This window comes from Cuculus canorus, chromosome 4 (genome assembly GCF_017976375.1).
Source record: "Cuculus canorus isolate bCucCan1 chromosome 4, bCucCan1.pri, whole genome shotgun sequence".
NCBI classification, from domain to species: Eukaryota; Metazoa; Chordata; class Aves; order Cuculiformes; family Cuculidae; genus Cuculus; species Cuculus canorus.
The window spans coordinates 32,751,511-32,773,102 of record NC_071404.1 but is presented as its reverse complement, the minus strand read 5'-3'; the positions used below and the strand labels follow the sequence as shown (position 1 = coordinate 32,773,102).

The following is a 21,592-nucleotide window of genomic DNA, read 5'->3' as shown; positions in this document are numbered from 1 at the left end:
TTAAATTATCTTCTAGAGAATTGTCTTTTCCCCTATACCTATCATTTATCTAATTATTGTACTTCAGGAAATACTATTAACCAAAATGTAATAGTATCAGGTGGTCAGATGAACTGATCAAATGCTTGACCTTTTTACCAGTATGATGGAAAATTATCTTTTTTTCCTACTTATTTCCACTTAATCTATTAACTATGCATTATTTTAAAGGAAGCAATTGCTAGGAGCATCAATGTGTTTGTAGTGAGACTCTGTATTAAACCATTTGCAAAAAGAAACTATAATTGGTAGAATTGATCTTTGATTCTAATTTTTAAGTATCTCCAGACTTATACTGATTCCCTCACATATTAATGACCCAGTTGTAACTGCTTATTAACCACATCACTTGTGAATATTTAGCTTGTGTTTACAGGAACTGCTTCAAGAAAAATGAAAGGTGTATATATTACCACTAGTAAGCTATTTGCCATGTAGCTTAAGCCCTGGGAGGCAGAATGTACAGTGACACAGTCCAGAGAGAAAGCTCCCAGGCTTTCAGTGGTATTGAGAGAGAAGAATTGGCTATCCCAGGGAACTCAGTGTTTAACCTGATTGCTCTCAGAACTGACACCCGTCAGTCAGAGCAAGCCAGAAAGCCATGGGGGCATGGCGTGTGGCTGACTTTATACCAGGAGCAGAAACGGTCAAGCAGATGAAACTGTCTGTGTATCTTAGAAGCTTTTGAATCCCAGCGTGTGTCCATACGCTCTGTGACTCAGATTTTGTGGAGGGGATCTGCTGCCTTTTTCACAGTGAACAAAGCCGTGTTTTGAGTTCCTTTATTATTGAAAAAGATGCATTGTGTGTGCTTAGGAGGACTGATGGAAGCATGGGCGCTGACTTTGCAGGGAGAAGGCCAAAGCTAGAAATAAATAGGTGATTGTTGGGAAATGCTTCTGGCCAGAGTCTGGGGAATTCTTGGATGAAAATGCAGCATAACTCTGGATTGTGCCATCACAGAAAAAAAACATAGTTCACGTTTTCCTAGAGTTCCTCAGTTTGGTATTTTAGGGCTTATTTTCTGGTTGTAGGTACCATACTACATGTCCCTCCCCCAAAACATAAGTAACCTGATGTGCAATCATTGCAACATCATGGACCTGGAAGTGGCTTGTTGCCAAAATGACTCCCAGAAACACTGGGAAATAGGCAGTACCGCAAGGAGCAGACTACAGCCCAGAGTAATTATTTATTGGGCAGTTCATTGCAGGTGTCATTGATCCACAATCACTGTGAATCTTAATCACATCTGAAGTGAATGGTGATGTTTGAAGTAGACTGATGTTAAAGCATCTGTTTTTCCTTTCAAGAATATATTGTTTAAATAAAATCTTGTCTGGTAGAACTCATAAAAATGATTACTCAAACATAGATGCAGCTGGAAGGAGGAACCCGCTATGCTGGTGGAAAGGGGGGTAAAAGGAGTACCTGGAATCTGAAGACGAGCCTGAGCCTGAAGAAGACCCATGGAAAGGCATTTTCCATTCCATATTTATCAATGTAAACAGAATGCAAGGTGTAGGTGCTGTAAGTAGCGATAAGTGATAGTAAAGGAAAAATTGAAATGAGAGGAATGTTTGTTACCTCGCTAGAAATAAGCGAAACAAAAAGAAATGTCAGAACAAATTAAATGAGACCATCCCAGGTAGAAGTACTGGATTTGTCAAGGGACTGGCAGCCCTGCAGGGAATAGGTATTGTAGTAGCACTGGGGTTGCCCTCTGCGTTGGTGCTAGTGATACACTAGATTCTTGCTAAAAAAACATGTCCTGAGATAACACAGAAGCAACAGTCTGCAAAATTCACTGGAATTTTAGTCCCAGGAAAAGGAAATCCAAAGTCTGACAGAAAAACAAAGATCAGTAGGTTTATTAAAATCTTGCTATATGGACTCCATTGGGATATTTTCCCCCTGGAGGTATTCATGGGGTCTTCCTGGTGGTACTATATCCTGGCAGTATTATTAGCACAAAGAGCTTTAATTTAACTGCAAGAGAGAAAAGGGGAAGTAATTTGTGCAGCCTCTACTTTTGGAGGAAGATATGCATCTAGGGAGTGGTAATACCGTACTGAATAGATGAGCATGAGATAGCAGGAGGTTGAACATGAAGTGCTAAGTATCAGTGACGCCAGCTGTCAGGTAGTACAGTTAAGGAGTAAACTGTACATCTTAGGAAGCTTTGTTCTTCTTATTTAACTGAGATTTTTGAAAACCAACAGAAGAAATCAAGACAACAAAGTGGAGGAGCTAAAGTACTGGTGTGGATCCTAGAGACCACGTGCTCTGATAAGACACACCAGAACAGCCATAGTCAGAAAAGAATGGGTACTGGAGGATGTTAACTGTTCCTTAAACTGAGTTTCTTTTCTGGTGAAAGAACTAAATTAGAAGTACAAACAGGCTTCAAAAAAGTAAGCTGTGAATGTGCAATGTGATGATGGGATAATTTTGTCTTCAGAGCATTCAGAAGAGTTTTTCATTTTCCAAAGTTATTTATTTGCTACTGTTAAAAATGTCCTAAAAATAGTAAAGCATCTAAAGATAGTAAAGCACCTAAATGGTGTCTGCTCCAGAAATAAAAGCTGAGCAGAAAAGGCTACAGATGTTTAGAAAACAATAGGACTAACTTAATCTATTTCTGACCATAGTCCATAAAAGTATACCAGATACCTGGAAGTAGATACAGAATTATTGTCTTACAGGTATTTGTTTTCAAAAAAAACCTGCCCAATTTCCTGCTTGTGAAAGACACTCCCATGAAAATCTTGAGGTTTCTCTTGTTACACTGCAATTTTCCTCATTTGCTATATTCCCCAATTGATTCTGTATCTTCTTCCTCCAGTGCTCCACTCTTTTCTGCCTTAGTCCCTGAAGCTCTATGCAATTCCAAGCTTATGTTCTGAGCCATCCACACTGCTCCACACTCTCCCTTTGCCCAAGGTTTTCACACTTTACCCTGCGCTTCTTTTACCCTTTCCTGTCTCTCGATTTCTGCAATGCCATGCAGCTTTCCAATCAACCATCTGCAAAGCACTTTCCTTCTCTTTCTTGCCACACCTGGTTTGTTTTATAAGTAAGTTAATTGCACAGCTAATTAAGTCATGATATTGGAGACTGTGTTGCTGCTTTTCTGTGTGCCTAAATGCGTCTCAGGTACTTGATGAAACACAAGGATCCCAGGTGTTTTTTAGTGCTAATTTGTGGTTTTGTGGTGCTTCCAACAACAGAGGCTGACATCTAAAGTCGTTGGCTCAAACTGAAATTCACAGAATAGTTTGGGTTGGAAGGGACATTAAAGATCATCCAGTCCCAACCCTCCTGCCATGGACAGGGACATCCCACCAGATCAGGCTGCCCAAGGCCCCATCCAACCTGGTCTTGAACACTCCCAGGGATGGGGCAGCCACAACCTCCCTGGGCAACCTGTGCCAGTGCCTCACCACTCTCATAGTGAAGAAATTTCTCCTTACGTCTAGTCTAAATCTGTCCCTCTCCAATTTATACCCACTCCCCCTGGTCCTATCACTACAAGCTTTTGTAAACAGCCCCTCCCCAGCTTTCTTGTAGCTCCTTCAGAGACTGGAAGGCCTCTTCTGAGCCTTCTCTTCTCCAGGCTGACAACCCCAACTCTCTCAGCCTGTCCTCGTACGGGAGGTGCTCCAGCCCTCTGATCATCTTTGTAGCCCTCCTCTGGACCCGTTCCAACAGCTCTATCATTCCAACAGCTTCATCTCCTTCTTACGTTGAGGATTCCAGAACTGGACACAGTACTCCAGATGAGGTCTCACAGAGAGGGAACAGAGGGGCAGAATCCCCTCCCTCGCCCTGCTGGCCACGCTGCTCTTGGTGCAGCCCAGGATTCTGCTGCTGGCTTGTCCTTGATACAACAACAAATACACATACGGCAGGGAATAATTAACAGCATGGGACGCCTCGCATTTCCCATTAGGCTCTGCTCGCCCGCTTCCTGCACTCTCAAGCCAGCGAGATGGAGAAAACTCCTCCTTCCTCCTCGCGAAGGCGCGCGCCCCACGCCTCTCATTACCACAAAACGCGCCGACACCCTCCCAAGGGCAGGGAGCGAGGCCCCTCCCCGCTGCGGGGGCGGGACGGGAAGCGCCGAGCCGGGAGGGAGTATGGCTGGGGGAGCGCTGCTGGCGCCCGTCTCCCTGCTCGTGGTGGCGCAGCTCGTTTGGGCACCGGACCCGGTGAGGCTGGGGTAGGGGAGCGGAGGGAGGAGAAGGAGCCGGGAGGGTGCGAGGCCGCCCTGAGCTCGGCTTTTCGGTGGCTCCGTGGCCGCGGGTGCCCTGCCTTGGCGCTTGTCGAGGGGTGTTTTGCTGCTCCTGTCTCGCTCCCCCTTCTTTCTTCCCACGCACCCGCCGTGTGAACGTTGTAACCTTACGCAGAAAGAATGATTTTTTTTCAAACTTAAGAGCTTGCTGAAAGCACCTGCGCTTTTGCATCCGCTCATTGCCTTTTAGCTTCTTGTCTAGCTTTTATATGTGATGGGTTTTTAGCTTCTTGTTTAGCTTCGTCTTTTAGTGCCTTAGGGAGAAGGGCAGAGCGGGTGGGCGTAGGGCGTCGGGTTTTGTTGTTTTGTTTGTTTTTTTTTTTAACTCAATCGGCGGCTTATTTAACTTTTACTGGAATGGTGAAGTCGGGGGCAGGTGCTTGGAGCAGGGTGGCTGCCAGTTCTGTGTGTAAACGGCGCTCCTTGCTTTCTGGTGTGCTTTTTATTCCTGAAACAGTCTTTCATCTCTTCAGTTTCTGAATCTCAGCTTTTTAAATATCTTCGAAGTTTAAAGTATTCGCACCTAGTTTTTAAATACTGTGGGAGAACACGGCTTCTTGTATTAATTTGTGTTTGATCGAAGACTTCTCCCAGCAATGTATACTGATTTCAGGCAAACAGGTGTGGTTTCTGGGAGAGGGAAGAACTGCAGGAATGACTTCAGAGGACTCTGGACATAGAATCATAGAATCACCAGGTTGGAAAGCACCTCTTGGATCATCAAGGACAACCATTCCTGTCTGCCATTAAACCATGTCCCTGAGCACCTCATCTACCCATCTTTTAAATATCTCTGGGGATGAGAACTCCACCACCTCCCTGGACAGCCTCTGCCAGTGCTCAGTGACCCTTTCTGTGAAAATTTTTTTCCTCGTGGCCAGCCTGACCTTCCTCTGGCAGAGCTTGAGGCCGTTCCCTCTTGTCCTGTCACTTGGGAGAAGAGGCCAGCACCCTCCTCTCTACAATTTCCTTTCAGGCAGTTGTAGAAAGCAATAACATCTAAATGACCCGCGTTCCCCCACCATTCTGACTACACTTGTGCACCTAGTCCCATCCTCACCACCATGAGCAACTTCCCAATAATATAAGCAAGTCAGAGCTTAATATGCCTTCAGCGTTTCAGCCAGAAGCTTCCTTGGCTTTGGGGGAGAAAGTGTCAGCTGTCAGCAAACTCTGTCATTACCGTTTAGTTTTGCATTTGATTGCACCTACTACATCCTTGCACTTGCACCACATCTACTGCCTGCCCAGGTTGTGCTGCTGTGCAGCCTTGGAAATTTTATTATTGATTCCATTTCTGGGATGCATAATTTGCTGAAGAAAGAACAATGATTATTGTCTTCCTACATACAGCTGGTTGGGTTCTTTTCTTTTTGTTAACAAAGAACATGGAAGCTAAATGGTGAATTACATCTCAGTGGTGGAGACTGTCAGTCCCTTTAGTTTTCGAGTAGGCCCCTTCAATCATACTGAACTTGATAAATTTATCCAAACTGCAATTTAAATTGGCTAGATGCCTATTTCTTCAGTGCTGCAAGAGCACTCTGAACTTCCATGTTCAGAAAGGTGGAAAGTGTTGGAACTGCTGTAGCATGAGAGTGCTGCGTTGGCATCATCCGATAAATGAAAACGGACAGAAAAATGTGTTAGACCATAGAAATCACAGACCAAAAGATGCTGAATACAGCAGATTATCTTGTCTGAGAAAGATTGAATGCCATGTCATTAACCTGTGAAATTGTGTTTCATAGCTCTAAGCAGTAATTTTCTCATTTTTTTTAAATATGAAGATGAGAAACACAGAATATTAAGGAAGGACGCCAGACAGAGTCCATATAAAAATATTTTTGAGGGTGGTAGAGAAAGTGTTGGTGTTGGCATCCTTTAGAACAGGACAAGCTACCATCAACCTATTTCATGTTAATGATGTCAGGCTAGGTTTTGAAGTATTCACTCAGCAATCATTAAACAGTGAATTAATTTGCTTTACTGAAGTGAATAATGACTGTTACTGCTTGATTTTTATTTTTTTTTCCAGGTAGCAGTTGCTCCTGACAGTTTGTTAGCTATTTGTTTCCTGCTCTGCTCTACTTTTTTTCATGCAGTCAGTCATAATATAAATCTTCTGTGCTATCTCCATTTTTCATTATTCCTGTCTTTCCCCATACAATATTGTCTTTCTTTTCTGCTGTGTTCTATTTCCTTTAGTGTTTTGAATCTGTGCTGCCATGCATCCATTTCTGTATCATAGTGTACATGAAAATTCAAAAGTCAACAGTACATCATAAAATCAAAATATGTAACCTAATAGTAACAGACTAAAAAAAATTAAAAGAGACCATTTAATCACTATTCAAGAATAGCTTCGATACATGCTTGAAATGCAAATTGATAGTGATGACCTCCTGTTTGGACCCATCTTCTGCTGCCTCTTTCTGGGAGACCATCTCTGGCTTTGTCACATTGGAAACTCGAGGCAATCCTCTTGTTCTGGAAGGCTACTCCTGCTTCTCTTGATACAGCATTTATTGATCCTCTTCCAGCCTCCGCCTCTGCACAAGGGAGGAACTCACTGACCACAGCAGTAACTTCATAGCTGCTTATTTTACTGTGATGATAGAAAGTGCCTGGCAATTTTTCTGTTCCTGTAATAAAATTGTTTAGGTGTCTTTTTTTTCCTTTTTACCTTGTCAGAATAGTTTGCCTTTAGCTGATTGCAAAAGGTAGCAATTCTTGTGTTCCTCCTTAGAACTTCATGTTAAAAAAAACCAACAAAACAACAAGAAAAAATACCCGTTCTCCTTTTCTGATTGTCTTGACATTTCTTTAAATTACTGCTTATGTGCCAGCATATAATAGTTTACCTAAAGAAACTGTTAATAATCTTGGCTTTCTTCAGATGTCTCAAATCAATGTTAATGGTTTCAGAATATGAATGGGTTGTTTTGGAGATTATTGGTTGCTTTAGGTTGCTTTATACATTGAGAGGTGTAAAATTACTGACATGTAAGGAAGGAATATTTACTCTTTTGTCTCTGTCTCCCTTAACTCTTCCTTTAACTGTCACTTTCCTTGCTTCTTTTGTGGCTTAGGTTGCAAAGGGCTGGGAAGATAAAAATAGTGTCAACTACAAGATTAAAATCTCAGGAGGGAGCATCAGGAGTGACATAATATTTGGTACCTGGAACATGACTTTAAATCCTCTAAAATCAATTTGCATGATTGACGCTGCTTCCTTTGTGTACACGTGGGCTATACTGATAGATCAACTGGACTTTCATCCAATTTGGATATTTCTTTGTTAGAGGCTTTATCTGTCAAGAGACATATTTTGGCAATGCATGTTTCCTGAAGGTCCAAATCTGTGCATCCATTGCAGTAGGATGTATATGTAATGCCACTTTTTCTGATTTATTTTAGCCTTACAGGGTGGAAAATGTCACAATACAATTGCATTAGTACTGTTAAGTATTTGCTTGTTTTGCACAAAGCCTCTGACTTCTGTTGCCTAATTAGTCATCTGATAGCTTCCCCTACTCCCTGTGTTTTGAAACATCCTCATTTTGAGAATTAAATGACCCCTTGTGTTTGACCTTTTGTTCCAGCTGTAGCTATAGGCAAAGGCTGTAGCTGCACTACAGTGAAATGTAGGAAACAGAACTGCTGGTCCTATACCTCCATCTCACGTGTCTGACAGCCGAAATTCATTTTGTGCTTTCTCCCTGCTACTGGAAACAGTACAAGAACAAAACACACGATAACACACAGAAACCCATGCCACTTAACGATTCATGTTACCAGCTGTAACAAATCGGAGCCACATTTGAAGTCCATGGCATTGTGTAAGGCATTGTGATTTCTAGATTAATGCGTTAAAAACAGCTAATGTGATTAGCTCAAGGAGAACTTGGGCATTGGTTAGCTTCTTTGTCCCAGTTGCATAGCTGCTAGGGATCTTGTCTCAGTTTTTACTGAAGCAAGAACACATTATAAGGACACACTAGTGAAGTAGTCTAATTAGTACAGCCGAGTAAATATTCAAAATTGAAGGTGAGGATGAGGAGTGGACAAAGTGGTGGAACGATCCCTATATATTTTTGTTTCTGTTCTATCTATAAGATACTTGTTCTTTGGGAGCCTTTGTATGGACTCCCTGGATCGCATGTGTGCCTTTCCTTCTCCTGGTGGGACATCATGTACTCTTAGGAGCTTACTGATACGTGCAGATAGTTTGAGGACCAAATCTGTTCTGCTTTCAACTGGCTGGAAGCACAAATGCAGCTTGTATTTCCTTGGGTAAAATATGCAGTTGTAATTCTGCCGTGTATATGCATATGTTGATGTATGTATATACATGTTTTATGTAATTGATGGGAAAACACCCTCGCATTCACTTTCATTATGCCTAAATATAGTGCTCAAACGTTCATTTGTAACTAGCCATGCTTGTAGGAATGAAGGTAATTAAGTTTTAGTTATATTCCTGAAATGCACCTCTCATAATATTTAGCACCAGTTTAGCAGCACTTTTCCACACTAAGTAAAAAGTCATGCTGTATAGCTCATTGTTTCAGCTGAGTAGTTTGCACAAAGTTCAGTGTGCTTTCCCTGCCACAGCTCCAAAATGAAGCTTAACATTACACATAATTATGAAAGGCGCTATAAAATTAATAATAATATGAATTGATTGAACAAGACAAACTGGTCGATACTGAGGTTAAGTTTTCTGAACTTCTCTGCGGAACATGCTTTTGAAGTGTTTTTCATTGCATCACACTGAGTAAAAAGCAGGTTTGTGTATTTATCGTAAACTTGTGCCTGCCTCAGACTGTGTTAGGCAAGTTGTCTGAAGGTCTGTCAGACAGCATGGAGAAGTGTCTGTTTGTCTCCTGTCACTTTGTGTTCTTCTCTGGGCCCTTTCTAAAGTCCGAAGACTTCTCCTTCCTTTAATATCAAGTCATCATGGATTGAATTAACAGACTAGTCTTGAAGGCTTAATTTAAAACTAAGTCTGCTACAGTAATAAAGTGTTTAAACAAAGAGTCTAAGTAGTGATTTCTTGCTGTCGTTACAGTATGGAGAAGAGTGCAGGAGTAAAACATACCCTCCCTCAGGACCAACGTAAGTGATCTGATTCAACTTGTCTAACAAATTAGAGAAAAGTAGTGAGTTGCAAGTCAGAACAGGGTTTTTTTGTAGTTTGTTCATGTTGCATATCTAGCAAATGCTAGTTACAGACGGGAAGCATCTGTTTTGTCAAAGGCTTTTTCAAATTTCAACTCTGGTCCTTGTCTTTCAGGTTCAAAGGGAATGTACCCACATATGTCATAAATCTTGATTTACCTCCAAGCAAAAGATGGGATAACTTGATGCACGACAAAAAGACAGAGGTATGAAATGCAGAGCTTGCATTGAAGCCTAGAAGGTATAAAACTAGCACATGGCCTTTTATTTTGAAAAAAATGGTTTGGAAAGGAATACCTATGCTAAAATTCTCTTGAAAGGGATAATGTTTCTAGTTAATTATTTTAGTATGATTCTAGATTAAAGTAATTGCTTCAGTAATTTTTTTTTTTCTGTTCAACACTTGAGCTAGCAGCGTAAAGTATGGGGGAAGTGATGTTTGGGATGTAGAGGAATAAAAAGCAATGCGACATAAAGCAAGCTTTCGTTTGTCAAAGCTCTTTAGTCATGAAGTAATACAGGATGAAGGGGGAGGAGTACACCAGTGGGACAGCTTCAGTAAACCAAAGTGAAAACTGAGGCAGCACCCCTTCTCTTCTACATATCCCTGCTTCTCTCAAAACTCTACATGAGGTGATGAAATGATGAGGCGAAAGTGAAGAACTTCCTGCCCTTTTCAGGGGTGCTGGTTGCAGCAGTAGGGTTTACATGGGAGAAATAATGTTAAAAATACTTGAGCCTATTTCAACTACTTAGAACAACTGTTCTTCTGAAGGTTGCTGAAAATTCAATTCAGTAACATTTAATTTCTAAAAAAAGGCCTGGAATTTTTGCTATACTTTTGCCAAATTTGACCTTTCAACTCTGAAAGCCAGACAAATTCTATTTGTGCTATAATAATTATTTTTAAAGTCTCATTTAAGTCAGTGGGTGTTGTAAGGTTTAGACTGCACCTTAAATTCTGAAGATTTCTCTCTCTCATGTGCTTTGGACTTAGATCTCATAGGATGGAACTCTATTTGTGGCCATTTGCATGTGGCTGATGGAAAGCCTGGACTTTTGTAAGAAATTTATTAAGTCTTTTTGGCTTCAAGAACAGCAGTGCTTAAACAAAGCTTTTAATTAACATTTTTAAAGATAGAAGAGTGCAATGTATTGAAATGTGATCAAAGGAACAGATCTTTCCTGTAACGCATTTTCTCTGGTAGAGGGACATGTCAGAGCTAATATAGAAAGTTGTTTGAATAAAGCTTGAAGAGTGACTCTTTAATGGGGAGTTGGAGCTAGTTTTCTCATCGAGAACACCACATTTGGCATTTTCTTGAAATATGTTTGGTTTTTTTTAAACAGAATGTTTTTTTGAAAAGTATGGGAACGGGTTCTGTTTGTATTCTAGCAATTCTTATGCTTAAGCTTTTCTATTCAATAAAAGTCCTTGTTCTTTGTAGCTGAAGGCTGTGGTCCAGAATATCAAGGATATAGCAAATACATTCTTTCCCAGTGGCAAAATTGTTGACATAGTGGATAACAAAATAGTAAGTATTCCAGCTTAATTATTTTATTACTGTATGCTCTGACTACCAGAATTAGAATGCAATTAAATTTGGTAATTAAGAACTTTACAGTGACATTCTTCCACTTCCAGAGCAAAAATGCCATTTTGAAAAGTTACTTTGAAATTTTGCCTTCTTGCTGAAATTTTTGCTTTCTTTTGCCTGCTGTTATTTACTCTGAAACCATCAAACCTAAAATGTGTGTGTCTCTTCCCTCTCTTCCCTCTAATTTCTTCTAAGATCTTTTCAAGTTTGGATTAGTCATGCTAGATATATGTGCTACTAACTTAGTCGCTGTAGCAAAACACTTCAGTGAAATTCTCTTTGCCTTGTTCAACTCCTTTTAAACAGTAGAATAAAATCAAGCTTTGAAAACCATAATAAATGCCTGGTTACAGGGGCAACTGTGATCAGGCCTCATCATACAAATTGATTGGTTCTGATTGAAATAGGGTTTGGCGTAGAATCAGAACAGAAGAAAACAGTATAGTGCTACAGACAGCATTAGGCCAAATCTGTCCCCACCTTTATTTATGGTAGCCTTGGGTCGTGCTGGCCACACATAATTTGTTTCCCTATGTGCCTGAGTGGAGTTGACATAAAAGTAGCTTATACAGTTAGAGATACCAATGTATGAAAGTCAGGGGTTCCCTGAAATGCTGATGTCAAGCTCAGTTCCAGTTGAGCTCTTACAATATGAGCCCTGCTTCACTCTGTTCTATCTATTGCTGCTAACGATAAATAAGATAACGTGCTAATCTCTGTTGTTCACATCAATATTTTGATAAGTAGTTTTTACTTTCCCTAAGTATGTACTTGTCTTCTAAGTAGTCTGCAAATATCCTGAAGTTCTGCCAGATGCAGAGGAATTAAGTATTCAGTTTGGTAGTTGTGAGATGGCTGTACCTATTGGGGAAAGCTTTGTTTTAAGTAACAAAATACAATTACTTTACACAAACGATGTACAAAACTTTTCCTTTCAGGCTCATCTGACTGCAACACTTCCTTATCCTTTCAATGAAGAACTCCAAGGAATTGCAAATGCGTCTGGGATTCCTTTGGGTAAGTTTCCAACACTTTATTAATGGAGTGGAAAAGTAGGAATCCAGACATTTAAAATTATTGCATGTAGCAGTCTGCAATATAGTTGTAGTTGTCTGTGACTTTAACAAGTATTAATTAGGTAGATAAAGCAGTAAATTGCATCTTGCGCTAAATGATAACAGTATTTTAGAGGACAATGGCAATAAAAATCACATAAGCCTTTCATGTGGCTGGGACTTCACTGTAGAGCTATGGCTTCTTGCTCCTAAGTTTTGCGTACTGCAGCGAGTCTCAGTTCCTGTGCACCAAAATGTTGTGGAATCCTTAATTTGCATTGGCTTTCCCTTCAGCTGTGTGTCTGCTGTTGACATACCGAGAAGGCGAGGCTCAGTTTCATGCTGTGCTTTTTTTCACTTGTGAACCTTGCCATATCCTCCTGCCTTGCTTACGCACCTCCTGCGAAAGAATGCAATTCCAGGTAGACACTGAGCTCTTCCAGAACTGAGACAGAGAGGTCCACAGATCTGCTTCCACTGCTTCTCCCTTACAGGAGCAGTACACCTGCTGCTAGTCAGCAACTCATATGTGGGAACAGTGGTACATACAGCAGCTTTCCTCTTCAAAGTGAGTTATATAGCCTGTTTTGACATTTCCGGAGAAGGAAATAGCAATGACTTTCATCTTTCTGCATAGTAAGGCAAAGGCCAAAGGATTGTGATCTTTCTGTCTGCTTTTCAGGAAGCTCTTGCTTTTACTGAATTGGTCATTTCAAATATGAGATTTAAACAGAAAATCATAAGAGAAATATTATAGAACGCTGAACTTTGCAGTATGCTTTTTTGTAACTTTTTTTTCTCTTTGTGGCAAAAGTTTCAAACTATTGAACTTTGTTTCTTTTTGTTTTAGGGGAAATTGTTATTTTTAACATCTTCTATGAAATTTTTACTGTATGTACATCAATAGTGGCAGAAGATAAAACAGGTAATACAACCAGAATAGTGTTAACAGTTTTCTCTTATGCAGGAGAGGATCTACTTCAATTATACAAACATAGTCTTTCTCAACTACAGGCAAAAAGGTCTAGTAGAAGAGACTAAAAGCAATGATAATAAAAAGCTATTTCCAGAGAAGGGAGTAAGAGATCGCAGGTGTCACGGGTTAAAAAAAAGGGAAAAAATAGTTGCAAAGATGGTTTCATTTTGGTTTTATTGGGTATTTTGCTTTGGGTTTTTTTTAATAGGTGTATTTGTTTATTTAGGGAAAGAAACGCCAGCCAGACACCTGATACTTTCACAGCACCATGAGGGATCCTAGTGCAATCCATTTTGCAAATAGTTTCTAGCTATCACATGTATATGGTGCTAGAGGAAATAGATCACCTGTTTTAAGAGGAGAGACACTTTCATTCTCTTACTTAATTCTGCAGCCCTTTTCTGCACCTCTTCTAGCTTAGGAAATTTCTGAGGGATTCTCAGAGGACTTACAGGTGTCTCACTTTTAGAGGAAGTTCAAGATATTACCATTGCATTAAGATAATGTGGAAAGCATCTCAAGCTGAGGTGGACAGCAGTTTACAAGATTACTTGATTTCAGTTATAGCAAAACACTTCTCTGACCTAAAAACACCCTCCATTTGTTTGTGCTTATAAAAAGGACGACTAGGCTATGGTATTTTACCTGCATACTCTATTTCCTGGTTTTCTAAGCTGGAATTTGTGTCCTTTAGCATTTTATTTATATATTTATTTGTTCATTGTTATGTAGGGAAGCTGTATCATGCCAGAAACTTGGATTTTGGACTCTTTCTTGGGTAAGCACCTAAACTTGTGCCTATTTTTTGTTTAACCTGAAAAACGCTAGCTGAACTTGAAATTTCTGCATGCTTTCTTTGAGTCTAAATGATTAATTGGATGTTGTTAAGACTGTGACAAGTAGTTCTGAGTTGCATGTTGTGAAAAGAAAAAGCTGAAATGAACAAACAGATTGTTCTACTAATTTTACATAGAACTACTCGAAGCTTGTCAGGAAAGACTTTGTAAAACAGTTGTGTTCAGTGTTCCTTAGTATTTTCTCAGCTTCAGTTCATGCTAAAATTCTCAAACCAAAGAATGGTCCATTGTCTCTGAGGTATGGTCTGCCTTGTTCTTTACACAATGGAGTAGAAGCATGAGTTTTAGTCCATGCAGTGAAATGTGGATTGGGAGCTTGGTTTTGTGGTATTTTTTTCCAAATTATCCCCCTTGTTAACATACCGTGCTCTGTTCGCGCGTCCCATCACTTACCATTTCTACTCAGAAGCCAGTGTTTTGTATTCCACTGATCTTAGGTCATCCATTTGGATGGAAACTCTGTAGATTGTTGCCCAGCACTGGATTCTCTTAGAGTTCTCATTTTGTACCTCATGATCAGGCAGTTCACTGTTTGCCTTTATTATCCCAGTGTATTTTGTAATATCACTCATCAAGGTAACTCTTAAGGCCCAAATGGAATTTAAATGTCCATCTTCATTAGAATTCTTACCTGTCTATCAAAACTCAGATGTTGTGAACGGTGACTTCACCTGTCCCTTAGTTTTGCTTGTGTTGAACTTCTGCCACTTGTCATAAATACTCCCTGAAAATTAAGGCAACTTTCAAAGCTGTTTGCAGAACCTGCATTCTTTCTGGAGAATTTAATGGTCTGCTAAATGCTCTTTAGCACCCCCTTGCCTCCTAGTTTATTCTGCAAACCGAAATTGGGACTTCCCTTCATGTAGAACAAATCCAGGAGTATGTGGTTTGTTTTCTCCCTCTGAAAAGTAAGAATTTGGGGCAACTGGCTCCTTCTGCGGCAGGACAAGCTGTGTATGTTTTCAGGATACAGAAGGTTTGGTGTCACAGGCAGTACCCTTAGCAGCCTCCCTTTGCTAGCAGGAGTAGAACAAAGTTATATGTGTTCAAAGCAAATGGCCTGTATTGGTGGTGCTGTTTAATACTGAGTAGTGCATATACTCTTGGTTTGAACAAAACTTGGTTCTTTAAATGTGTAGGCTTTAGTAAAGACTTGCTGGTGCTGCTCTGGTAACTATTGAGCAGTGGTGTTGGCTGCCATGAATAAGATCAGAGGACAGGCATCCCATGGAGGAAACCTTTGTGCGTAAGGAGGGAAGTTTTAAAACCTGCTTAAGGTGGGAAGTTTCAAATGCTGTTATGTCTTCTGCAGGTGGGATGTTAAAAATAATTCATGGACTGTAACTCAGGAGCTGAAGCCTATAGTAGTAAACTTGGACTTCCAGAGAAACAACAAAACAGTATTCAGGTCTACCAATTTCGCAGGATACATAGGCATGGTGTCTGGAGTCAAACCAGTAAGTATGAGGGACAGGAGCTTGTCAGTTTGTCAATGGTGCTTCAGACTTTCCTTTAAGACGTAAGTTTTCCTTGCTTTCATCCTCTGCCTCAGCATGTTTTTTAAAATTATCTCTTTGTTCGTTGTTCTGGTACACAGTATGGCTGTTTGAAGAAAGGTAAAAGAAAACAATGCTGCAGTCTTCCCTGTAAAAGGAGTTTGCCTAAATGAAATATTCACATTTGGCCAATTCTTAAAACCAGTGTTGAATTCTGAATACAAACAGGAATGAATACAAAGTGCTCAAGTGGTTGGAGTTTTTTGCTAGCAAATAGATACTACTGTGATCCCAGGGGTGAAACAGCATACTTGTGCTGTTTTAATTCTTTCTCCAATCCTTGGAAAATGAGTCCTACATTGCAAGACTTTTAGGCACCTGAAATCTGGAGTTTATCTACATCTTAAAGCCAGCAATACAGAGCAGGTCTCCAGCTTACCACAACTCCTCATTTTTCTACCTGCTCTACCTTTATCCTCTATTTTAGGTGGTCCTTTTCATAGTAGAGCATTTGTCACATAAATCCCTGCTTTGTGTCCGTTTACTTTTGTCTTCTGGTCATATAAAGAGTCCATTCTGAAAATGATCCAGTGTAGCTGAATTCCACTTTTCTCTGAAAACACCAGTTGGAAAACACTGGGATTTGAGGTTGAATTGCATATTGCAGTTCAAAGTAACGCAACTGGAATTGTGTATAGCTGCATGCCCACATGAATAGCAATAACGTACCAGAGTGTATTTAGCACTGGGACTTAAAAATCTGCCTTCAAACTGGAATACTATTCAGAGGTCTGAGAAAATCGCATACAGCCAGCGGGGAAAGGAGAACTGGTAATTTAGTGATGCAACAAGAACCAAGAGAAAAATGGCCACAAGCTTGGCTTGCTTTTAGTGTAAGAGCGTGGTTTGCTGCATTGCTTTGCTGGATTGCTATGCCAGATCAGAAAACTCATTTCTGCTTACTCAAATAATGTAAATTAGGTTCCTCTCCACACGGGCTTGATCTTGTGGCCCATTACTCAAAGGGAAAGAGTCTTATGAACAAGAAGCTCAACTGGCACATAAATTGCAATGTTGCCTGTTATTACTGGTACTAATGGGGAGGTGACGGATGAAGGTTGACGTATTTGATGCTTTTCAGGACTTGTTCACTCTGACAATGAATGAGCGTTTCAGTCTTGATGGTGGTTATATTGGTGAGTAATACTCCTTTATTTCATTATTTCTGTACAAGTTTTCCAGACATTGGGCATACCAGTTACCTTAATAAAGAGGCACACAAATGGTGAAAAGATTCCAGATAAGTAAGATAAAATACAGTTCATTTTATAGTCTGTGAAAGTTGGAATAGCATGAATGAAACTTCTGAAAACAAATTACTGTAAGCAGTGATATTTTGCAGGAATCTTCGAATGGTTTCTTGGTAGAAGAGATGGTATGTGGATGGGCTTTCTTACAAGATCAGTATTAGAGAATGCTACAAGGTATTTCTCCCCTCTAAATACACTACTGTTTTAATCTACTTTGTTTTCAACTGGCATGAATACTGTAGATGTATGCTTGGTTTCTAATAATACAGATATCTTCCTAGAATTCTTAACATTAAATAGTTCTGGGTTTGCTGGTACTCTGGGTTGGGGGGAGGCATCACATGTAATCCCTTAAAATTCCTCACGTGTTTTTTTCTGATTTGTTAATTTTCTAATGAACCTGTTCATATCTGAATGCTTAACAGCATTCTGCATCAAAACACATCCAATAGGTAGTAATATATTGTAGGAAGTAAACAGAAACAAAGTTCTCATGCAGTAAATTAATTAGGTGGAATATAACACAGCATGTCATCATTTTATTCCTGTTTTAAATGTAGAAGTGCAGAGAGCATCTGTCAACAGCAAAGCAATTGGAAGAGTTTTGTTTAAATGTTTTCCTTTGTTGTGATACAATCTCCTCATATGTGCATGAAAGGGGAAGAAAGGTGTAACTACCCAGACTTTTCCTGGGTTTGTGAAACTTATTCTTCAGTACTTGAACCATTTAATAGTCCAACACTACTTTATCTGCAGTTACCAGGATGCAAAAGACAAACTGGCAAAAACAAGACTGCTGGCCCCAGCTTACTTTATCTTGGGTGGAAAAAATTCTGGAGAAGGGTGTGTGATAACTCGTTCCAGGACAGCTGCTCTGGATATCTGGGAGTGAGTATGCTTGACCTGACTCAGCCTCAGAAGAGGACAGGTTCCACCAATAATTGTCCTATATTTTTCATTATTTCTGTTGTGCAAGAACTCACTTGTTTAGCATCATTGAAAAATACCACAGCAAGCCTTAAAAAAAATCGTTGTATGTAGTATATATTATATATGTACTTATTGTATTAGAGAAGCAGAACACAAACATATAGCTCTTTTCCAGCCTTGATATCAAGAAAGGCACGTGGTATGTGTTAGAAACAAACTACGATCGCTGGAAACCTCCGCTAATCTTGGATAATCGTAGAACACCTGCAATGAAATGCCTGAACCAGACAATGCAAGAGGTAAACATCTTCCGGATACCTCATCTTGTTGTTTTGAAATTCCCAAGTTACAGTACTGATCTGACGTAGCCGGGAGCATTCAGGGCACTTGCAAGCACAGCTGTAGTGAAAGAAGTGGCTAATGCCTTTGAGACAATTTGTGCTTCTGGATAAGAGAGTAGCCTCTTTACATGAATGTTTTTTAGTTTTAAGCTTTCTCTTTGTCTTGGTGGGTTTCCTGAGAGCATTTTCTGTGGCTGCTTATGCCGGGGAATAAACCTGGAGATACGTCGAGGGAGATTTTCATTGTTTCCTGAGCTGCTTTATCACCAGTGAAATTAAAACACTCTATGTCAGGCAGCAAACACTAACTCAAGTGTCACATGCCATACTGAGATCGGGTCTGCTCAAGCGTTTGCAGCCCATGTGCTTCTGATCCTAAGATGTACTCTTAAAGCATTATCTTATTATCTAATTGAGCAGTAAAAGAATTACAGTTCTCAGCATTTGCACTAACGGGTGAATGTCCATTAACATCAGTATATTATTTTTCTTTCAGAACCTCTCCTTGCCAGCAATTTATGATGTTCTCTCCACAAAGCCTGTCCTCAATAAGGTAATGCTTCTATTTTTGCAGAAAGCTTAGAGTCAGGGGCAGATGACTAATCACAGTACATCTAAGGAAGAGGTCACAGTGCCACATTCAGGGTTTTGGGGGTGAAAACATGCACATAACAAAAAAAAAAAAAGGAAAAAAGAAAAAAAAAAGCACCTAACCAAATTCCACATTACTTCATTAAAGCAAAATGGAATAACTGTTTTCCAAGGGCCCTATAGCTTTAAAGCTCCGAGTAGCCTGAGCCCTTTCCTTATAGCTGCATTTGCACTAGGACATCTTAAGGACCCTTCTAAACAGAATTAGCCTGTGTAAAGTGCCTTTACAAGTAGCATGAAAGGCATTAATATACCTCATAGTTTACATGTACTACAGTCACATTCTTGCACTAGTAGAGGTTTTAGTCTAACTGAACCTGAGATTTTGGTGGGTTTGTTTGACTAAAGGGATGATAAGGACTTTTTAATGAGAAGTTCAGTTACTGTATTCAGTAGAGGCAGCATTCTTGGCTGAGGACACAAGTTTTTCATGCTTGCACCCTCTTGACTAAGATAAATGCTCATTTTAGTTGAACTGTTCAGGTAGTATCGGAGACAGTTTTTCCCTTATTACTGTAAAGACGGATTCTCTTTCTTTTTTCATTCTTCTTCCTCAACACCTGCCTATTAGCTGACTGTATGCACAACACTGATGGAGGTGGATAAGGGTCATCTAGAGACTTACCTGCGGGAATGTCCAAATCCCTGTAGTCCTTGGTAGTCCTGTACTTTTCCTGTGTTGGAGGCTGCTTATCTGAAATGGAGGCCTTCCAAGAAGAAAACACTTATGGAAAAAATTCCTCAGCCCAACACCTTTCTTCAGAAATGTAATGGCTATATATAAACGTCAATGAGCTTCTAACAATGGAGGACCCTATCTTACGTTGGACTTTCTTTCTAATCAGCAGTTCTGCTGACAAGAAATGTATACTAATGTACGTCTGGCTTGATTTCAGCCGTTTCTACCAAACGAGATCAGCAGTTACCTTTAGATCTCTAGATGATGTGGAGTTTCAGTCTTGACAGTATTTTTGGTTTGTTGTTGGTTTGTGGGTTTGTTATTTTTTGTTGTTTTAGTTGGGGTTTTTTTTAGGTTAAAATGCTTGTAAAGCACAAGAGTTAAAACGGCACCTACCAAGCATGAAAAAGAATTGAGCATTAGAAGACCATCTGTGCAAGTACAGTTGCGTTATTCTTTCCTAAGCACTTAAGATGGATCACTAGCGTTCTGCTCTGATTCGAGGATATGTCTTAGATACCCCATTATAAAACAACCTACCGAGTATCGTGTCTAGTCACAGAAACAACATCTTAAGGAAATATCAAAAATGAGATCTAAGCTGAAAGATGTCTTTTCACTGATTGATAGATCTTTTGCTGATGCTCTCTCTTGGACCTGTTAACAGATTTATTTTTTTTTAATACACATTTTTCTGTTGTCTCAAAAAAATAAATACTAATACAATAAATATTCTTGAACTTCTTTCTTTGTCCAAAGCACACATGCACTGATTTCATACCTCAGTGGAAGTGACATATGTGTTTTACATATCATGGCAGAAAGGGCATTCACTTCCAAGCAGACTGATATTTAACAGAGTCTGAAAAACTGATTTGTTTCTTAAGGTGGCAGTTGAAACTACTACTGAAATGGGAAGTAGCCAACTACTAGTTGCGGTTGAGTTGTTTAGGAGGATTTTGGTTGGTTGCTTTGGTTTTGGAAAGTGGAGGAAGGAAGCAAGCCAAGTCAGACTACATCACTGGCCAAAATTAAAATAAAGAAAGTAAAGGTCATTTAGAAACAGAGAGAAGTGCCTGTACTTCTCTCTGTTTCTAAATGACCTTTACTTTCTTAGGCACCCTAATCTAGGAGGCAGATAATGTAGAAGGCATTTTAGTAGTTTTATCTATGTCACTGGCTGCGTTGCTGGTTCTGTTTTCCAGTGCCAATTCTTGTGTTTTATAACATGCAAAGAGAAAACACGGGAGAGTAAGCTTAGCGGCTGGTATGTGGTAGCTCACCTGCAATCTTTTCTTAACTCCCCAGTGAAGAGGTCCTATTCATATTCCTGTTAAGCCATGAATTTAAAGTTGCCGCTGGTGCAAGGAAGTGTTTGCTGTCTCTTTGGTGTCTGCAGAGACAGGATTGGATAAGCTTTTCTAACTAAAGCCTGCGAGTTCGTGGCATTGAGTCATAATGGGATTCTTGATTGCCAGGACACGCAGAACAGTATTAGTGCGTTGCAGAAATTGAGAACAGAGGATGCTATAGTAGTCTGATCCAAACAATAAAGGCTACTGTAAGATTATTGTTTTATCAATAATGGCAAACTGAACACTAAATTTAAAGTCTGCAGAAAGGGAAAACAGTTACTGCCCAAAAAACTGAGATGCGAAATCGACTTTCATCTAAGTATGACTGGCTAAGTTTTACTTAGTATTGCTTCCTTTTCTAAAAGAAATGTTAAAAGATAACCTGTAATCATCCCTTGTTTCAGTAACTAGGTTACCAGCTAACAGCAAATTATAACAGCTCTTTCGCCATTGACACTGCAAGAAGCAGGGAGAAAAGGAATGCTCTTTGTCAAATAACTTTAGCAGCTGATAAAGAAACATGGCTTCTCACTGAAGAAAATTATATTCTAGGCCTTAGAACAATCCCTGTAGTAGCACAGCAGAAAGCAGTCTGAAGGGGTGTAAAATGGTGATGTATTGAAAGCACACAGAAATCGGCAACCCGCTACTTAAATTGACCTTGAAAAATGGACTGGTCCAGTTGTACATCTAATTTGTTTTGAACTTCTTGAACTGAAGTATGCAAGCAGAAGCGTGTTATCATGACTGTACAACTAGAGTCCATTTTTAATCTCAATCATAATATTGAGCCTATATAAACCAAAATCAACATGGCAGCATCATTT

The 21,592-nt window shown here is 39.8% G+C and overlaps 1 protein-coding gene across 1 annotated transcript; it reads left to right on the top strand.

Annotated features, from left to right (window-relative positions):
* Nucleotides 1-3,950: 3,950 nt before the first annotated feature.
* On the top strand, nucleotides 3,951-20,154 carry ASAH1 (N-acylsphingosine amidohydrolase 1). The gene is made up of 14 exons (XM_009569829.2): nucleotides 3,951-4,250; nucleotides 9,408-9,454; nucleotides 9,633-9,723; nucleotides 10,966-11,052; nucleotides 12,054-12,132; nucleotides 13,021-13,095; nucleotides 13,879-13,924; nucleotides 15,316-15,460; nucleotides 16,641-16,695; nucleotides 16,902-16,983; nucleotides 17,566-17,697; nucleotides 17,915-18,038; nucleotides 18,577-18,633; nucleotides 19,303-20,154. The coding sequence occupies exons 1-14, from the start codon at nucleotides 3,966-3,968 to the stop codon at nucleotides 19,390-19,392; spliced, it is 1,395 nt and encodes a 464-aa protein (XP_009568124.2). The 5' UTR covers nucleotides 3,951-3,965; the 3' UTR covers nucleotides 19,393-20,154.
* Nucleotides 20,155-21,592: the final 1,438 nt, after the last annotated feature.

Bases quoted from the DNA above. Each gene is read 5' to 3' on its own strand.
- ASAH1 (XM_009569829.2), top strand. From the start codon at position 3,966: ATGGGACGCCTCGCATTTCCCATTAGGCTCTGCTCGCCCGCTTCCTGC. The intron at 13,096-13,878 runs GTAATACAACCA...ATTGTTATGTAG, and splicing joins AGTGGCAGAAGATAAAACAG to GGAAGCTGTATCATGCCAGA. The intron at 18,634-19,302 runs GTAATGCTTCTA...CCTGCCTATTAG, and splicing joins CAAAGCCTGTCCTCAATAAG to CTGACTGTATGCACAACACT.